Raw genomic sequence first — 21,349 nt, 5'->3', positions numbered from 1 at the left:
ATTTCACCAAACAGACCTCACGGATACGTCCATCGTACGTGCCACATTGATTTCTGCTGTTATTTCACGATTGTTGCTTGTCTGTTAGCACTGACAGCTCTAGGAAAACGCCGCTGCTCTCGGTCGTTAGGTGAAGGCCATCGTCCACTGCGTTTTCCGCGGTATTCTCGTCACAATCTTGCACTGTGGATCTCGGAATATTGAATTCCCTAACAATTTGCGAAATGAAATGTCGCATGCGTTTAGCTCTAATTACTATTCCGTGGTCAGAATTCGTTAACTCCCACCGTGCGACCATAATCACATTGGTAGGCTTTTAACATGAATCGTCTGAATGCAGATGACGGCTCCGCCTCATCACTGTCCTTCTGTACCTTGTGTACGCGATACTAACGCCATGTGCATGTCGCTATTCCATGACTTTTGTCACTTCAGTGTGTGTGATAATGTGGTTCTCGCAAAGTGTTTGTCGTTGCTGTTGTCGTCCAGGCTGCGAGGCGTGACGGGCTCGGTGCTGGTGAACGGCAAGCCGCGCGACCTGGCGAGCTTCCGGCGGCTCTCCTGCTACGTCATGCAGGAGGATCTGCTGCAGCCGCACCTCACGCTCGTGGAAGCCATGGTTGTTGCCGCCAGGCTCAAGCTGGGCAAGCAGCTCACAGAGTTCCAGAAGAAGGCTGTCGTAAGTATTCTCCTCACTAACTCATCCTGTAAACCTCCCACCATCACCCCCCCCCCCCCCCCCCAACCTCCATTCTTTTACAGAATGAAAAGTACTCCTGCAGGATTACGATTACTGAACCACATGAAGAAAAAGGAAACGTAATGAAACCTGGTAGTCAAGGAAGGCAGGATTCGGTTACGATTGTGGACGGGGCCGTAATCAGTTACTATTGGTTGGCTTTTCTTTTACTCACACACAATTTATTTAAAATCAACAGAAATTAAAATAATGGCAATAATTTAATAATTGATTCACGGCTGAAGACCTTAAACGCCAAGAATGGCAATTATTAAAAAAATTAACAACATACAATAAAACAACAAATATAATAACAAAGGGACAAGCAACTGATCACCAAACAGGTGAGATAAATGATGGTAACTTGGTAATACAATAATAAAATAATAACACAATAAAAAAACACAAGGGTCAGTCACAGACGGTGCTCCAGGAATCGGCCTGTGAGTAGGTCAGGCCAGGCGAGCGATGAGAAAGACAACCAAGTGTTTCATTCAGACCACAAGATGGTAACTCAGACTAGTGGCAGTCTAACGAGTGACTAATGATAATCTTGGTGAGGCTACCTGACGTCCAATAAACCAAATGCAAAGATGTAAAAATACGCCAAAACTGGAACCCACTGCTCCTTGCCTTGGCGACACTACTACGAGTAGCAACACGAACCCTAGTCACCGGAGAATCGCCAGATTTCACAATGGTGGAAGCTTGTCTACTCGAATTGAAATGCACTCAACTTACAACTTGCAGGATCCGGTTTCGACGAGGTCGTGCACCCTCGTGACCACAGCCCTTCGATCCCGGTTGTCCATGCGCGCCGCCAGTGGTCCCAGCGCTCTGTGCGGACCTAGCTCCTCCTGCGTCCCCAACAGAACTCCTCACTCACACGACCCGGAAGAACGACGACGTCACCATTAAGATAGGACCACAGTTACTACATATAAATAACACTGCTGCTGCCACTAACGGATGGGCAATGCTTGCGAAACCAAGTGGCGCCAGTCAACACAAGAAGAATACAAACAACCGCAACCATTTCAACTAAATGATACAGTCTGGCCTCCAACAGAGGATGGAAACCTACAGCAGCACCAACGCGAGCCACAGCATGGCTCACGTAAGTGAGTTACAAACTATGTTGTGCACACACTTTATTCAACATGTGAACGTTACTACAGATATTGGAATTTAGTTTATGACATGTTCGATATGCTTGGCGTCATTGGTGATGATGTGGCGTAGACGAATAGCGAAATTCTGCATGAACTGCTGAAGTTTCAGGTCATCGATGCTTTCAACGACAGCCTGAATCGCTGTTTTCAGCTCAGCAATGGTTTTCGGGTTATTACTGTACACCTTATCTTTTATACAGCCCCACAAAAATGAGTCGCATGTGTTCAGATTGTAATGGTACTTGAATTACGTAACCATTACGGCACCTCAACTCAACCTCTCGATACCATGAATATTCTACTGTGTTTCTGTAAAGTAGTTGACGTATTTCTGAGACAACATTCAGATTTGATTTCATTAATGTAGAGATACTTTGATGCATCGATGTGTTTATGTTGCAATGATATTATGCTTATGTGTATTCTTTCTTTTGTCACTATGATCTTTGACGTACTTGTAACTCTTCATTTTTTGGCGCGTAAACAGTTGTTGGAGAGTCGGACCTTGAAAAAGTCACGTCTTGGACGTCATGTTGGAAAGACGCATATTGTAGTCAGCTTATAAAATGTGAACTTTAACAGTGACTGTGAGGAAGATGTTTTTCAAGTATGTTTTGTATTGTGAAGTGATGTTTTGTGTGTTACGTGCCATTGCAACAAAAGCAATAAAAAAGAAGTGTAACTTAAATTCGGAGTGCTGATTATTTTTTTACATCACCATTGTGCTAACTTTGAAAGGTTTAATCTTCAAGAATGGTTTGTGAAGCGCATCTACAAAACTTTTGAATATAGCAGAATAAAACCTAGGCCTCTTTGTATCCGAGCTTGGAATCATCACCACCTAGATTTTCGACGATTGAGCCATGATTTTACAACGAGACCAGCGTGGGAAACACGAAAAGATGAGTGCCTAGTTTATTCATTATTAAATGAAATGACTTTATTAACTGTGCTCTAATGACACCTGCCACATAATAATTTAGTTGATGCCCGAAAATGCAGTATTTAGCAGCGTGAGCAACGCCACAATCATTATTAAATTTTGATCTTTGTTGTGGTAGGGTTGTTAGAAGAGAATATGGCGGCCAATCGAGGCCCATGCCAGTGGCCTCTGAGCACCACACAACCAGAATGCCGTCCCAGAAGTGCTCCTCTAGGACATCGAACACTCGCCGTCTTCGATGGGCGTTGGACTCCGTCTTGCATGAAACACATCTTGTCGAAGCCTGGGTCACTTTGGATAATACGCATGAAATCATCTTCCAAAACATTCACTTACCTTTTGGAGTCACTGTGCTATCACGGAATATCGCACCGATCATTTAGTGACTGATACCACGCAGTCATCCGTTGAGACTTCTCGAACGCGAAATGTGGATTCTCAGTGCCTCAAATGAGCAAATTTTGCATCCAAATGAAAGTGGGCTTCGTCGTTAAACCAAACGATGCATGCCCATGGTAATTCCAATCAGGCCCCGCGGCCAACCGTGCGGTTTTAATGTTCTAACGCAAACCGTTCATAAGTTAAGAGAATTTTATTTCATATAGTTCATATAGTACCATAGCATAAAAAACGCGAATGTGTCCAGGGCAGACATTTAAATCAAAACATATTGACATATTCGCCCTTTTTAACTAACTAGTATTAGCTGCAATGTGAAATAATACAGGGTGAGTTAAGCATGATTCTACAACTTTGAAAGGATATAAAAATTTATTGAGATAATTTACAGAATCGGTAGATGTCATTTTGTTGCGAACAACCTCAAATTTGATTCACATTGTGTATCAGTACCCCTTTCCACTGCCAGGAGCGCTATAGTAGTGCACAGTTGAAGTGTCTACCTTCAGTGATACGGAGTGTGGTCATTGTGTGTTTTGGTTTCGTGAAACGAACTCTGCAACAACTGCTCGGCGAAATTTCACACAAAATACGTTAAAGAACCTCCAAGCACGACTACAGTTTACTCTTAGCGTAAGAACTTTGTTGATATGGGTTGTGCAATGCGACATAATATATCACCAGGCCGCCGCGATTATGTCGAACAGGTTAGGGCGAGCTTTGCCCGCAGTCTACAAAAATGTGTCTCACGAGGCCGACATTCCACAAAATACTGTTTGACGAGTAGACGTTTACACTTGAAACCATACAGATTCACAGTGGTCCATCAGTGATGCACATAAGGTTCTTCGCGGGAAATTCTGAGCGGGAATGCCGAATCGCATAGAGAACGTCGAGACAGTCATGAACACAATAATCTTCAGCGATGAGTCAAAATTTCATGCCAGTGGCATGGTAAACATCCACACCTGCAGAATATGGACAGCGAAAGTCCATGTGCATCCCTGAAACACGTTCGTGACAGTCCCAAAGCTAATGTATTTTATGCTCTTAGCTAATTGAAAGGGTACGGCCCTTTCTTCTTTCTGACACTGAAATTGTGTACGTGGGTATGCTTGAATTGTATTTAATTCCACAGGTCGATGAAGACTACACGAAGATGGTTTGGATTACTACGAGAAGGATTGTGCACCATCTCATTTCCTCACGAAAGTTAGAGACTTCCTCGACAATCGCTTCCCAAGTCGGCGGACTGGCCGTGCAGGGTCAGTCGCATGGCCACCTCGTTCAACAGATTTGACATCACTGGATTTCTTTTTCTCAGGTTTCATTAAAGACCGTGTGTATGTTGCTCCTCTAGCGAACAATTTAGCCGACCTGAAAAATCGAACTCACCCTACCATTGCAGTAGTTACGCCCGAACTGCAGCAACGAATGTGGGAAGAAATTGATTACCGGTTGAATGTTTGCATCTCACATATGGTGGTCACATCGAACCAAAGTGACACTTCACACTTGTATGTGAGACCCAAGGTCACTTGTTACCAAATGACACATCTACCGATTCTGTATCTCTATAAATTTCTGTATCATTCTAAAATCGTTAAGTCTTTTTGACTTACCCTGTATAATGAATCGTGTCAAGTAAAGCAACATAATGCTTGATGTCATTTCCCCCAGAACAAATCTACCCACAGAAAAACTTTTTTTAGCTATTACATGTATGATCTTCAGCGCTATGATACACACCTGGAAATTGAAATAAGAACACCGTGAATTCATTGTCCCAGGAAGGGGAAACTTTATTGACACATTCCTGGGGTCAGATACATCACATGATCACACTGACAGAACCACAGGCACAGAGACACAGGCAACAGAGCATGCACAATGTCGGCACTAGTACAGTGTATATCCACCTTTCGCAGCAATGCAGGCTGCTATTCTCCCATGGAGACGATCGTAGAGATGCTGGATGTAGTCCTGTGGAACGGCTTGCCATGCCATTTCCACCTGGCGCCTCAGTTGGACCAGCGTTCGTGCTGGACGTGCAGACCGCGTGAGACGACGCTTCATCCAGTCCCAAACATGCTCAATGGGGGACAGATCCGGAGATCTTGCTGGCCAGGGTAGTTGACTTACACCTTCTAGAGCACGTTGGGTGGCCCGGGATACATGCGGACGTGCATTGTCCTGTTGGAACAGCAAGTTCCCTTGCCGGTCTAGGAATGGTAGAACGATGGGTTCGATGACGGTTTGGATGTACCGTGCACTATTCAGTGTCCCCTCGACGATCACCAGTGGTGTACGACTAGTGTAGGAGATCGCTCCCCACATCATGATGCCGGGTGTTGGCCCTGTGTGCCTCGGTCGTATGCAGTCCTGATTGTGGCGCTCACCTGCACGGCGCCAAACACGCATACGACCATCATTGGCACCAAGGCAGAAGCGACTCTCATCGCTGAAGACGACACGTCTCCATTCGTCCCTCCATTCACGCCTGTCGCGACACCACTGGAGGCGGGCTGCACGATGTTGGGGCGTGAGCGGAAGACGGCCTAACGGTGTGCGGGACCGTAGCCCAGCTTCATGGAGACGGTTGCGAATGGTCCTCGCCGATACCCCAGGAGCAACAGTGTCCCTAATTTGCTGTGAAGTGGCGGTGCGGTCCCCTACGGCACTGCGTAGGATCCTACGGTCTTGGCGTGCATCCGTGCGTCGCTGCGGTCCGGTCCCAGGTCGACGGGCACGTGCACCTTCCGCCGACCACTGGCGACAACATCGATGTACTGTGGAGACCTCACGCCCCACGTGTTGAGCAATTCGGCGGTACGTCCACCCGGCCTCCCGCATGCCCACTATACGCCCTCGCTCAAAGTCCGTCAACTGCACATACGGTTCACGTCCACGCTGTCGCGGCATGCTACCAGTGTTAAAGACTGCGATGGAGCTCCGTATGCCACGGCAAACTGGCTGACACTGACGGCGGCGGTGCACAAATGCTGCGCAGCTAGCGCCATTCGACGGCCAACACCGCGGTTCCTGGTGTGTCCGCTGTGCCGTGCGTGTGATCATTGCTTGTACAGCCCTCTCGCAGTGTCCGGAGCAAGTATGGTGGGTCTGACACACCGGTGTCAATGTGTTCTTTTTTCCATTTCCAGGAGTGTATTATGCAAGGACAATTCTGAAAGTAAGTTCCGATAGGTCGCGAAATGGGAACGACAATGAAAATCAGATTTTTAAGCGTTGCATAGATTTGTTAGGCAGTGTCTTTAGTACGCCTGTGGGTCATGTCGTTCTTTCCAGTTGTGACCTCACGGTGAGCGCATAAATACGCCTAGAGCAGTAGTGCCTCAGGCTAAGTATGGGTACACACTGCGAGGTTTCGCCTGATTTCGTGCAGCCCTACATAACGTACCTGTCATGCATTTCCTTCATGACAATACTCGACCGTACACCACACCGGCAGTGAGGATGCCCCTGCAGCGTTTTCAATAGGAAGTATTTAAGCACCTACCATACCGCCCGCACTTGGCTCCTCCTGAGTTTCAGCTCTGCACATTGGAGCCGCTTGCTATGGAGGCAACATTTTCACACAGACAACCAACTGCAGACCAGCGTAGGGAAGTGACGAAAAGCACAGGCTGCTGCCGTCTCTTACGATGATATTGGGAACTTCGTACAATGCTGCGACAGATGTCTAATTCAGAGCGGCGACTATGTAGAAAAGTAGCTGGTTTGTATAGAAATAGTTGCAAATAAAAAAATCTTTGATTTTCACTGTGGTTTCCAACTCGTCAGCGATCGGATCTTACTTTCCAAATAATCTCGTGTATTGTTTACTACAGCTGGCAAATCTTCGGATTTTGAGGAAAGGAACGAGGAGTTCAGTCAATAAACTGAAGGTGCAGGTGTGTCAACACGTTGCAGCTAAAAGAGCTCGCTGCGCCGGGAAACTCGTAAAAAGGTGCGAATAAGTCAAGATGTTTTGATTTGAATGCCTTTGAAGCTGCCAGAAAAGCAGAAAAGCTAATTGCCTTCTTTTACATCCCTAACTCTGCCCAGGAGAAAACTGCGGTGTAGGTCGACAACGCACCACTTTTAAACTGTGGAAACTTGGCGCCTCGCGCTCAGGTTGGCCGTGGGATTGCCCTGTTGCCGCTCGTCGGTTGACGGGCAGCTCTATGGTCCCCGCAGCCAATCGGGGAGCGTGGTGCCAAGATTCCGTAGTTTAAAATTGTGCGTTGACGACCTGTTCAACGTTAGTAATTTTGGTTCCTTTTGCCTTCAGCTATCCAGGGTTAAAATTTCTTAGCCGAGCGGTCTAAGGCGCTGCAGTCATGGACTGTGCGGTGGTCCTGGCGGAGGTTCGAGTCCTCCTTCGGGCATGGGTGTGTGTCTTTGTCCTTAGGATAATTTAGGTTAAGTAGTGTGTAAGCTTAGGGACTTATGACCTTAGCAGTTAAGTCCCATAAAATTTCACACACATTTGAACATTTGCTTAAAATTTCGTGCCACAATTTTTCTCCACCCTGTATACCGATATTAACATTTTTCACTCTGGTTCCCAATTTCCGCTCCATCATAGTATTGATATCAGACTGCCATAGTTTAGCACACGATGCAGATTTTTGTTGGCGCGGACGATGACTTGTCTTTCGAACTATGTTGCTTATATCGTGGCAACGGATGAAGCTTTCACAAAACAATAGCACGACCATTAATTGCACGCACTTGTCTACCTTATTACGAAATTTGAACCGATTCGCACAAGTTTCAAACAAGAAGCGGCGCGCGTAAACAGTCACAAAAAGTAGGTTTTTTGCACATAATGTCCGAATGAAGCCATATTTTTAAAGCAAGTTTTAAGTTTTATCCTAAGAAGGCACTTTTTATTTATTTGATTAACTACAGACCGTTTCTTCACGAAAGAATGATTTTTGCGTGCTAAATTTAACTCGGCTACCGCGCGACTGCTACGGTCGCAGGTTCGAATCCTGCCTCGGGCATGGATGTGTGTGATGTCCTTAGGTTAGTTAGGTTTAAGTAGTTCTAAGTTCTAGGGGACTGATGACCACAGCTGTTAAGTCCCATAGTGCTCAGAGCCATTTTTTTTAACTCGGCTTTATCCCAATGTTTCTCAATAACCAATAAAGATTATTGGATAAAAAATGTCTTTTTGAACTCTTCCATTTATCAACCTCAGTGCAAAGTAAGAACCATTTCGTATGTGTTTAAAACATAGAAGTGATGCACTTCCAAAATCTAAAAAAAAAGTATTTTTTGCACGTATTTGTACAAAAACCCCAACCGCGCACATACAGTTGGTGCCATTACCTGAGCATTAATATCGTCCAAATTGAGATCTTTTGCAAACGGAAGTAATCGATTCTAACAATCGTAGGGAATGGTTAACAAAGAGAACACGCTTCCTTGCTAAGTGAATCTGACCGTGTTGCATAATGCAAAAACGTTGCTCTGTATTTTATGGATAATAAAGTTCCTAACTTTAAGTATTAAAATACAGGATAACGCCACAGATCATTTTACTTCGTTTATTTGCTTTCGCACGCAACACACGTCATAACAATATTTAGACTCAGTCATGCTCGTGTTAACACTTATATTGCACTTTCACAGCGAAATTTTCCAACGCTGTATTTTCCTAATCAATCTTTCATGTTAGATCTGTCCACAGTAGCCTTGATAAAACTGTTAAAATATTTATTCCAGCGACGGAAGCTACTGACTGGCAATGACGATACCGTTTCGTAACATGAATTCATATGTAATCACGCGCAACTTCTACGAATAAACCGAACCATTATTCACTATTACCGTACCAACCGACGTAATAATTCCAAATTCATCACTTTAGCAAACTGTTCAAATAGTCTGAGTGCAACGGAACTAAACGTGACCACTGAGCGTGAAACCCGAACGACGACGACACTCCCCGCAATCCCCTCCCCCCTCCCTCGTGGGACTCACCTCTCTTTTGTTCCTGCTAGGCCACCACTGAACTCCGGCTCCTGCGGTTCTACTTCCCTTTCTGTGCTGAAAGTCTATTCTTCTACCATTTCTCCTTCCCCTGTCTTTGCATTGGACGGTGGTCTTAGTGCTGATCATGCCTGCGTTTTGTTTTATGATTTTGGGCCCTCGTTTCTGTTCCTTCAAGCAATTTGTACAACTTTTCATCCTTCGCTCTGTGTTCCCCTTGCTGTGTTTGAGCTAGCATTTCCTTTCCAAATTTTACAGAAGTGTGGATCGTGCAGGAAAGGAGTACCTCCCACTTTTTGTGCCTTCCTCTCTTTTCACCACTCCTTTCCAGCAAAAGTAATACACCCAAATCCCAACACGCCCACGCCAGACATCGCTTTGGACAAATGTCTAAGGATTGGGGGGGGGGGGGGGGGTTTCGTCAAATTCCTGCATGGTGGTAGCACCCTGACTACATAAGGATTGCATTAGTGGTGACTGAGCTGGAAATCCCAGCGTGTACGAAGGAGTATGTTCTCATTGTGGCTGGGGCACAGAATCTCCAGGAAACAATTAACCGGTCACTTGCAATTGCTGCGGCTGGGTGGCACCCGTGAGGAGAGCCCCCATTCAGAATGAGTGGCACCAAGGCAGATGATTTGCAAATGAAACAGATGAAACTTTATTCCACTCGTGGCTGTACAGCCCAAGAGTCCCTTCTCACGGAAAGAATTACTGCAACCCATAGAGATATGAACACAGTGGCTACGCAGTGGAAGGAACGTGGGGCTACGAGGCAAGGATAGAAATACTGCCCACAGTACTTAGTTCGCTACAGAACTGACAGAGATTCCTTTCTGACCACAAAGCTACTGTTCCTTGTTGAACACCCTGAGAACAGGTTTTGGGAAGTAGAAGTGATTTAGAAAATGAAAAATAGTTCAGTTCTGGTTAAAACGGTATACCCCATTTCATGTAACTATTACCCTCCTCTCCTCCTCCCCCCCCCTCATAATTACTTCTATATAGTACAAGGTAACATCTTCCACCGCCACCTCCTTTCACCAACTGATTACAACTTATGTGCCGGTTTGGAGTAACAAGGTATGCATTTTGTGCAGTAAGGACCAAAGTACAGCAGGTCTGGTACTGGGCTTTCAAGTTCACCTTTGAGGGCGACTCATTGCCTGAAAAGGTAAAAGTGATGGTGTATCGATGCGATGTGAAACTGTATTTTCCCCTCCCATTCGGTGCTTCAAACTTATGCGTGTCAGGCACACGTCTTCACATTGTAACGCCATCTAGGAATTGTGGACGTCAATTGCACACAGACTTTACCTGTGTCCCTCTCTCCACGTGTCTCTAGTGTGGGAGCATCATATCCCCTGTTCAGCACACTGCACTGTCTCCTAAACAAAAAGAAAACGCCAAGAATACAAGACTCTTAACTGACTCACATATCCGGAGACCAAGAACAAACATGATAGTCTGTATGCTATACATAAGACGATAACATTTCCTACACCTACTAGTATATCATCGTCTCTAGCAACAGTAACATTGTCCTTCGTGTATTTCATGTTAGGCCCTCGGGCTGACTTAACACCACCTGCTCCTCTGGTGGTTGGTGGACGTCCTCCCATTTTTCTCCTACACCCACTTTGGAAGCTTTGACTCCCACGAAGAGGAGGGGCAAAGAGAAGACCTCCAAGATGGTGGTTTCGGTGATTCCCAATTCCATCAGACCACACATGTTCCACCTCTGTAATCAAGGTAGAGTCGCCGGTGGCTGGCGTGGTACTGCATCCCCCCACACAACCTGATTCTGAAGCGATGTGTATTGGTAGTTTATCCTCACAGCCAGGGGCAGCAGGTGACTCTATGGCGTGACCTGCCCCCTTGATCTCTTCACACTCCAAAAGGTTACTGATAACGTGATCCTGAACTGGAACCTGGCTGAACTACAATGTTTCTGAGGTGTTTACCCTGATATCTGCATTGCCTTCCAGAAAACCTGGCTCCCAGCATTTCAAACCCCCTACCTTCCATAGCTATTGGGGAAACTTTAAGAATCTAGCTGAATATGACAGAGCATTGAGCAGAGTTTGCATGCATGTTCTGGATTTTGTCCACAGCCAACACGGTTTGCAGCTGTTTGTGTGGGGACGTCTGTGGCTTTTACCACCTCCCAATGTTGAAGTGTCTCAGAATGCATTTTCTGCACTGATTTCTCCTCTCCTCATCAGTAGTAAGGTAAGGGGGTTCTGAGGACACTTTTGGTATCAAATTGATAAGCAAATTAATTAAACTGATCAATTAATTACCTCCACCCCCACCCACATCCACACCCCCAGATTACGTCACGTGTTTTCCCCAGACAGCACGAGGGTCACCATTCCCTCCCCGACATATTGGCAGCAATTTCAAATGTTCACTGCAAAATGCAGTCGTCAATACAGAGGTAATGGATATTGTTGATAGAAATTGTTTATAAAATGGGGATAGGTGGTAGAAATCGAAAAAAGTCTGAGGAGGGGAAATTGGTGCATTATGCGCTGCAAAGGACATAATTTGCATTTAATAGGACAGGGTACACTTATTTATCTTTCGATCGCATTGTATACTGCACACAGCACGCCGCGTGCTCATGAATGACAGGCAAGGGGTCTCACTTGCACTGGACCCGCCTACCCACCATCCGCTACCGTTCAGCACCACAGAGGTGGGAGGGGGCCGGGGGAAGGAGGAGGGGGGCGGGGGCGGGCCTGCAGCTGCTGGCCAGCAGTCAAAGAGAAATTGGCAGATGCTTGTAATGTGAGCTGCGGTTTCCTAGGTGCGCGGCAGTGGGTGTTTATCACGAGCAATAGATTTGTTTTCGAAGGTTAGCCTCTTCCTGCCACAGCTGTGCCCTAATGAAAAAGATACATTTCGAGATATGCAGCTGGAGTCGGAAGTGCCAGGCTATCTGTTTGTCCCAGGGTGAACAAAGAGTGTTTTTCTAAAGCTGGCCCCTGCGTCCAATTTTCCAGCCACATGCAGCCACTTGGCAGCAAACAGTTCCCTCTATCTGTCCCAGAATTTTTTTCTCCCTTACAGCAGAATTCTGTTTCTCAATCATCTACACCAAGCCTGTGTCAGCCTGTTTGAAGAAAAAGAACGCAAGTTATAACTTGCTGGTATGACATTCTGAGTTCCTATTCGTCCTCTGCAAAATAGAAGGTGGAGTCTCAAGGTATATAGTACAAACCCCACACAATCTTTGACAGTGCCTAGTTGCGTCAGCGTTATTCTCACAATGTGAAACGGTCAACCAGTAGCAATGGCAGCAGCTGTAGTGATGGGAAATGGCCAAACTTAGGGGAATTTCCATGTGTTTATATAAAAATTATGCGTTGAAATTGACAGTTATAAAATTTCGTAGCAAAGTACTCAAACTTGTTTAAGATTGTGATACATTTTCGTAAGGAGTGGCTATAAAAGTTCTTTTTTTTTGCCATTGTGGCATTCATTTCCGAAATGCTGACTTAATTAAACCGTCAGCTGGAAGCTGCAAGTCTCCAGCAAGCAGAAGAGGTTGCACTACCATCACGTAAGTACACCTCAAAACTCTGTATGGTAGTTTACATGTTCAGAAAACGTATCGTAAAGTATTCAAATTGTAACAAGGGTTTATGCAATTTTTGATCTCGCTGTTGCAGCATTAGAGCAGCAGCTGACTGACAGTGAGCAACAATCTCCCTCAGCCCAGGCTCGCGGTGGTGAAGGCTCCAGCGTGCAGCAGCATCAACAATCAGCGTCCTCTCCACAGCCTGGGTGCCCCCATAGGGGCGCACCGCTGCCACCTCCTCCTACTAGGACTCCGTACACCCTCACCAGCAGCGAAAGGTATTTATGCTTTGGCGCATACCCCTCATCGCAGAAGGCGTCTCCTCCGCAACACCGTCATCCACGGGAGGGATGCAGTCGTCTCCTGCTTGCAGTGTTAATGATAATGAAACTCTGGGTAGCGGTAGTGCTCTGTCCCATCCTGATAGTAAAGGACGTCAAATTGGCGGACGCCTCTAGAATACTCGGCGGTTGCTAGAGCCTTAGAGAGGCGTATATTCTTCACTAGAATTGACAATCCGACTGGGGGTATCACAACCCAGTCAGATTTCTAGAAGCACGGCTCCTGGTTCTGTAGACAGAGATCCTCGAAACCTTAGATGAACTGAGACATAAGATACAACGCCATTAAATGTAATGCAGTAGTCTGCTGCTAGTTGACTTACACCCACCGCACCCCCCCCCCCCCCTCCCCGCCAAACGGTAGGGTGCTGCTGAGGAGAAAAAGCTGGCCTGCACAGCATCTCGGTTGATAATGGCATTATATCTGAGTACAGCAATCGCCAAGTGGAATAGTGAATCCACCTTGGTTGCCCTACTGGCCCAGTTTTCCGAGATGAAAGTAAGAGGGTCAGCTAAACCACTCAGCCAAACACCACGCCTTGACGTCCATATTCATGTCTATGATCCGTTAAATGGAGGGTCCAATTATATCAAACTTCCTGAGGATATTAAGAACAAGTAGGTTTGTATTAATGTCCAAAATGAAAAGAAAATGGTAATGCTTGTTTTGCGTGGTCAGTCTTGGCTTGCGAGAGAAATTACAATGTACATCTGGAGCAGAAAGCTCAATACCATATGTTCAAAAATAGATCCCCAGAGCGTATAACTTTGATGGTATAAATTTCCCTGTAAAGATTCAACACACCAAAATTTGAGGCACAAAATCCTGGAATATCAGTTCAGTTTATGGCCTGACTAAGCAGAAAAGCAAATCAGATGAGCAGAACAAGCATATTGTAGTTGGACCACTTGCATTTTTTCGAAATATGAAGGTGAGCGTGATCTTCATGTAAACATGCTGCTCTTCTCCGAAGATGATAATCAGCACTATGTTTGGATCAAAGACATGTTCCACCTCCTTAACACCCAACCCAATAAACACAAGTGTAAATCACACATTTGCTTCGTGTGTCAAAACACCTTTTCAGAAAAAATGTACAAGGAACCGGCACGTGTTGTTTTGGTTCAAATGGCTCTGAACACTATGGGACTTAACTTCTGAGGTCATCAGTTCCCTAGAACCTTGAACTAATTAAACCTAACTAACCTAAGGACAGCACACATACCCATGCCCGAGGCAGGATTCGAACCTGCGACCGTAGCGGTCGCACGGTTCCAGACTGTAGCGCCTAGAACCGCTCGGCCACCACGGCCGGCTGTTACACCTACAGAAGAAAGCAGTTGCATTAAATTCAAGAATGCTCGCCACCAAGAACAATGTCCGTTTGTTGGCTATGTAGACTTCGAATGTCTCTTTATTCCTAACACCCTTCACGCAAAATCATGTACCGTACGTGGCAGTGTACCAAACTGCACCATCATGTGATTTGAGTCTTAACCGTTATAAATCTTATGTTGGGGATAATGTGGTTTTGCTTGCTCAATGAGCTTGAAAAACTCTCATGGGATGTTCATCTGCTTTACAGCACCAGCTTACCCATGACCGAATTGGAGAAGGATAAAAAATTATACAACGACGCGGTTAACAGTCATATTTCTGGGCTGCCGTTAAGTAGAAAAGATGGAACGCCCCATAGAGATCATTGCCATCTTACTGGGAACTTTCGCGGTGCAGCTCACAACGCATGCTATTTGAAGTACCAGTCACCAAGGCACATACCCGTTTTTTCCACGAGGTATGGCACTCATTTTCTAGTTGAGTAATTGGCTAATTTTGGCTGGGTGAAAAGAAGTATATTTATTTCTCGAAATGAATGACTACTTTTCACGCAGCGTTCACTCCAGAAACTTGACGCTCTACCTCAGGAGAATATGCACATCACCCAAACTGAGTAGCCCGATGAGAAAAATTTTCAACTTGTGACTAGGAAAGGAGCTTTCCCTTACGAGTATCTGAATATCAAGGCAAAACTTTACGAAACCCGACTATCTAATGTATCTGCATTTGTCAGTACTCACAAGCAATCGGTAACTATTGCAGATTATGAGTATGCAACGAATATCTGGTCAGAATTCATTCCCAATTTCGGTGAATAGTCAAGAATGTTTCAAATGGCTCTGAGCACTATGGGACTTAACATCTGAGGACATCAATCCCCTAGAACTTCGAACTACTTAAACCTAACTAACCTAAGGACATCACACACATCGATGCCAGAGGCAGGATTCGAACCTGCGACCGTAGCAGTCGCGCGGTTCCGGACTGAAGTGCCTAGAACCGCTCGGCCACCGCGGACAATAGTCAAGACCATGCATGGACACTGACGTGGCCTGGTTTGTGGATGGTTTTGAAAAGTTCAAGAGTGTATGCATGTTCACGTACTCTCTGGCTCCCACCTTTTATTGCACAGCACCTGGGTTGTCCTGGGACGCAATGCTGAAGAAAACGACGTGCAACATCGAAATTTTGACTGACGCTGACATGCTTCTTTTCTTTGAGTGTTGGACCCATGGAGGACTTTACCAGTGTGTACATAGACATGCCAAGGCAAATAATCCACGAATGGGTGTGGGGTTCAATGCATCCCTCGATTCAAGTTATATTCTACATGAGTAACTTATACAGGTACGCCATGATGCAGCCATTCCCGGTTGGTGGGTTTCAGTGGGTGCCTGAAAACGAATTAGAGGGTTTAGATGGAAAAATAGTGGGTCTCGTGGCTGATCTAGAGTATGTGGTGGAGACAGACCTCATATACCCTGTTAGTATGCATGAAATGACAAGCAACTTGCCATTATGTCCAGCGCAACAACTTCCACGAGAAAGCAATATTCCTGAACTGATACCGCTGTTGGACCCAAGTGGAGGTACATAATTCATGATCGTAATCTCCAGCAGTGTCTCGGCTTAGGGATGGAGCTAGATAGAACCGCCTGGGCTGTCTCCTTCAATCAGCTCCCCTGGTTGAAGAAGTATATTGAATTAAATTCCGAACATAGGGCGGGCGCAAATATTGATTTAGAAAAAGATTTTATAAATTAATGGAATAATTCCATTTTTTTGTAAAACCATGCAGAATGTAAGAAATGAACACAATATTTTGATTAAGACTGAATGAGATGAGCGTTGGGGCGTAAGAAAGTGCGTCACCAGTCCAAATTTTATGCAGGTAACTATTTTCAATTAGAACTTTGTTTCTGTGGAGATACCGAAGGTTTCAGTAGAGTTTACGAAAACTATTTGGGTATGTGTATACTGGACATCTCCAAACTCCACATATACCACTTCCAGTATGAATTTGCTAAAACTCATTTTGTGGACCCAAAGTCACTTTATATGATTACAGATAGCTTCATCTGTTTGGTGAAGAACTGCAATTCATATGAAGTAATTAGGTGTCATGGTAATGAATTTGACACATCAGGATATGCAGCCATTTTATGGTGTTCCTCAAAACGAGAAGGTTATCACCGTGATGAATTGCTAATTGTGGAGTTTGTGGACCTAAGATACAAAATGTATGCATGCCCTACAATAGATGGCGCTGGCAGGCTAATGGTGTGCGACATGCCGTGTCACGTGTCCTCGTGGTCGAAGACTATTTCCAGTGCCTGAACAGTGGTGTTCGCGATGCTCTGCCGCAGCCTCCGCATACGGTACAGCAAACGAGTATTTGATCGCGAGGTCATGAGGTGTACACTGTGCTGCAATCTAAAGTTGGATTGTCACCTCCTAAAAAAGTTATTTGTGATGATGGGATCGAAACCCTCCCCTACCCACACTATTTACTTAAAGCAGGAGAGGTGGGGTGGGTGGGCTCCGACAGTCTGAATGAAAAAGAGAGAGAGAGAGAGAGAGAGACTGATTGGCTTAGTGACTCAGTGAGAAATTGTGCTGAATAGTATGGCTTCTTCATTATAGTGTAACTATTGTATGTGTGTGGTGTACAGTGTGCCTGCATGTGTGATTGCTTATGTGTCTGTGTGTATGCTTGCGAGTGCCTCTGAGTGTGGATGCCTGTGTAAATATGTACGCCTGTTTTTAAATACGTTCTGTTTATTGTTTTCTTAATGAGTAGCATACTATGTATGCATGAATACATAAGCACCATGTGCTGGGAAAACATATAAAGATTATTAAAAAGTTAAAAACGTGCGATAAATGTGAATAAGTTTAAAAATTGCACTACAATCATCAAAAAAGTTAAAAAATTATAAATGAAGGAAAAATCGCTTTACTGTATTTCTCTCTTTTGCACTTCATGTGCATGTGTGATTGTCGAGTGCATGTGTAAATACAATAATTTTTAAGTTTCACATACAAATAGTTGTCCAAGCCGTACTAGTTTAAAGTGTGAGTCCCACCCAGTTCATTTTAGTGCATCTATTTGAGCTGAACTTATTAACGCAATTTCTTTCATTGTATTATTAAATTATTTCAGCTGCTTGGGGTGGAAAATGTTTAGAGCCACCCAATTCAACGTATAAATTAAGTCTTCCGTTTGGGTAGAATTTCACTAGCACAAATAATAGTAACAGTATTAGTGTACGAGAAACTGTACCTCTGCGAAAGCTGTAATGAGTACTGCAATGTAAAGTAAATATTTTTTCTACGAGTACTATTATTTTTAAACCAAAAATTGTGCATAAAACAAATTTCGAACAGTAACAATACCTGTGAATTTAAAAGCAGTAATACTTAGTGTATTGCAAAAACAACAAGATTTGTGAATGTAAGGCTGTATTACTACCGTGAATATTTATGTCTGAATAAAAAATTATTTGTTACCATACGTCTTCATTGTTATTTCACAAATCCCTACCTTTACCATTGTATATAAAGGCTGTGCAGGATGCACAAGGTATTAGTTTGAAGCATCAGGGAGGTAACGTTTAAGATGGAAGAAAATAAAGTATATGTAATCATTGAATGAGATTTCGCCTATCGTGCTGCGCATATAGATTTTCGGAAACAGGCGGCGCGTGATTATGTCGGCTTTGAAACACATATAGGAAGAATATCTGAAATTTTATCACCTGTTCTCGAACAAATCCACAGAAATAGGATCAAGGGAAAGCTACATACTATCTAGGCAGGAGGTATCTAGAAAGAAAGGAAGACAGAAAATGTGCGGTAAAACACTCTTTTATTTTCATTAATCCAACTTAAAAGTAATTTTACATTTTCACAAGCAGACACAATCCTATTTTGACACATCTTCTTCTTGAGCTGATGGATAGCAGGGCACCAGTAGACTTCCAGGTCTTGAATAGATGCAAACTTGAACATTCGTTATCCACGTGATCTTCTCATCGCCTTTGGTATCAGGATGACTGAATATTCAAAGTGCAGTCACAATATCTTTGTGATGTGCACCAGGATCGTCCCAGTGGAGTCCATGGAGGAAACATGTTAACCACGTTGCACTCTTCTGTGTTTTAGCTCTATTCATATCCTTGAAAGGCCTCGGTGATGGAATTCTTGCTGAGAATGTCTCTATTATACCAGCATCTTCTGTGTAAGCCATGAATGCAACATCTCTAAATATGAACTGTCTACACTCATCATCATAGAAACATTGAATGTCAGCAACGACGTTCATACTCAAAATCGTCATTGCGACATGCTGTTGGTACGACACAGAACTTGGTCATTTGTACAGCACGCTGAATAACACCAGTAAGTGGGCATTCATAATTAGAGCGTACGCTGGAAAATTTGAAGAGGATTCAAATTCAAGTTGATCCTGTTTTAATGATCTCACCTTGCTTAGAACAGTTTATTACGATGATTGGTCCAGTTCCTTGAATTTCCGTGGACTTAGTAAGCATTCTTCCTCTTCGGCACCTTCATAGTAAGACCTGGCATACCTGTCAAATGCTAACCTGTATACATTATGGTCACTCTGTAGAAGTAAATTGTCATGGGATAGAATTCTGAATTCAAGTAGATTCTAGCATTGGTTAAATTACAGTTGTCAAATATGGTGGAATCATGTGCTAAATTCCCCCTTCTGTTTTTCTGAACTGCCAGTGTGATGGATCTTGGGGTTTCCCACTGCACGGAGGTTTTAATGGCCTGTGTTTGCTCGCTGTCAGTAGCACTGGATAGTAAAAAAAAGCCATGAGCGGAAGGTCTATGGCAGATATGCACTGGTATTCAGAATTTTTAAAAGCTTCAAACTCTCCTCGTCTGCCACAGTGATATATGGCATTTTCCATACAGTTTTCTTGATGATGAACTGAGTCTTCCCTTGAGCTCATTGAATGTATTAGTTGCTATCTGTCTATGCATGCAGTGAATCGGAGGTAGTCTTCTGCTGTTCTGCCCACATGTTCGTCTATGAACCATCCTGCATTTTCTACACCATTCAAATCCGAGGGTGAGGATGACACATACATTTTATGTGTTGATTCTACGCCAACATCAAGTGTACGACCAATCTCTACCCCATTAAGTTCATGTCATATTTTCTGGAACAGGAATGTGAAGGCGTTACATGTAAGCTCTGATCCCACTGTATGACTACCATCCTTTTTCTTAAATGATACATCCAAATGTATGAAACACTTGCATGGAAGAGTTAAAGCATCTTGGTGCTGGATGATTTCTTCGTTGTTGTTAAATGTCGTTGAAGCGTAAGATTTTTGTGAGAAGTTACAGTTAGATCAATACAATGAAATGAATACATTTAGCTGCATACAGGCCTACATGTACGGCAACAGGGACAATTGAAAATGAGTGCCCCGACCGGGCCTCGAACCCGGGATCTCCTGCTTACATGGCAGACGCTCTATCCATCTGAACCACCGAGAGCACAGAGGATAGAGCGACTGCAAGGACGTATCTCTGGCACACCTCCCGTGAGACCCACATTGCCAACTTACTCCCCTGCACTATATTCGCGGCTTTACCAAATCCAGTAAGATTTCGGACACTGTTTGTGCATCAGCACAGAAGATGATCAGATTTCCGGTGAGCCTTAACTATAAATATGAAGATGGTATCTGTTCTTTCGGACATGTCCGAAGGAACAGATACCATCTTCATATACACCACTGGCCATTAAATTGCTACACCAAGAAAAAATGCAGATGATAAACGGGTATTCATTGGCCAAATATATTTTACTAGAATTGACATGTGATAACATTTTCACGCAGTTTGGGTGTATAGATCCTGAGAAATCAGTATCCAGAACAACCACCTCTGGGCGTAATAACGGCCTTGATACGCCTGGGCATTGAGTCAAACAGAGCTTGGATGGCGTGTAGAGGTACAACTGCCCATGCAGCTTCAACATGATACCACAGTTCATCAAGAGTAGTGACTGGCGTATTGTGACGAGCCAGTTGCTTGGCAACCATTGACTAGACGTTTTCAATTGGTAAGAGATCTGGAGAATGTGCTGACCAGGGCAGCAGTCGAACATTTTCTGTATCCAGAAAGGCCCGTACAGGACCTGCAACATGCGGTCGTGCATTATCCTGCTGAAATGTAGGGTTTCGCAGGTATCGAATTAAGGGTAGAGCCACGGGGCGTAACACATCTGAAATGTAACGTGCACTGTTCAGAGTGCCGTCAATGCGAACAAGAGGTGACAGAGACGTGTAACCAATGGCACCCCATACCATCACGCAGGGTGATACGCCAGTATGGCAATGACGAATACACGTTTCTAATGTGTGTTTACCGCGATGTCGCCAAACACGGATGCGACCATCATGATGCTGTAAACAGAACCTGGATTCATCTGAAAAAATAACGTTTTGCCATTCTTGCACCCAGGTTGGTCGTTGAGTACACCATCAAGAGCGTTCCTGTCTGTGATGCAGCGTCAAGGGTAACCACAGCCATGGTCTCCGAGCTGATAGTCCAGGCTGCTGCAAAAGTTGTCGAACTGTTCGTGCAGGTGGTTATTGTCTTGCAAACGTCCCCATCTGTTGACTCAGGGATCGAGACGTGGCTGCACGATCCGTTACAGCCATGCGGATAAGATGCCTGTCATCTCGACTGCTAGTGATACGAGGCCGTTGGGATCCAGCACGGCGTTCCGTATTACCCTCCTGAACCCACCGATTCCATTTTCTGCTAAGAGTCATTGGATA

The 21,349-nt window shown here is 44.5% G+C and overlaps 1 protein-coding gene across 1 annotated transcript in view; it reads left to right on the top strand.

Annotated features, from left to right (window-relative positions):
- Positions 1-21,349, top strand: part of LOC124619276 (ATP-binding cassette sub-family G member 1-like) — a 373,642-nt gene that overhangs the window by 228,012 nt on the left and 124,281 nt on the right. The window contains exon 3 of the mRNA XM_047145545.1: positions 490-679. Within this exon, the coding sequence (XP_047001501.1) occupies positions 490-679 (190 nt within the window). The remainder of the gene's footprint in view (positions 1-489; positions 680-21,349) is intronic.

The sequence above is a fragment of the Schistocerca americana genome, chromosome 6 (assembly GCF_021461395.2).
Source record: "Schistocerca americana isolate TAMUIC-IGC-003095 chromosome 6, iqSchAmer2.1, whole genome shotgun sequence".
Taxonomy (NCBI): Eukaryota; Metazoa; Arthropoda; class Insecta; order Orthoptera; family Acrididae; genus Schistocerca; species Schistocerca americana.
The sequence above is the reverse complement of the archived record's forward strand: the minus strand, read 5'-3'. Positions and strand labels throughout refer to the sequence as shown.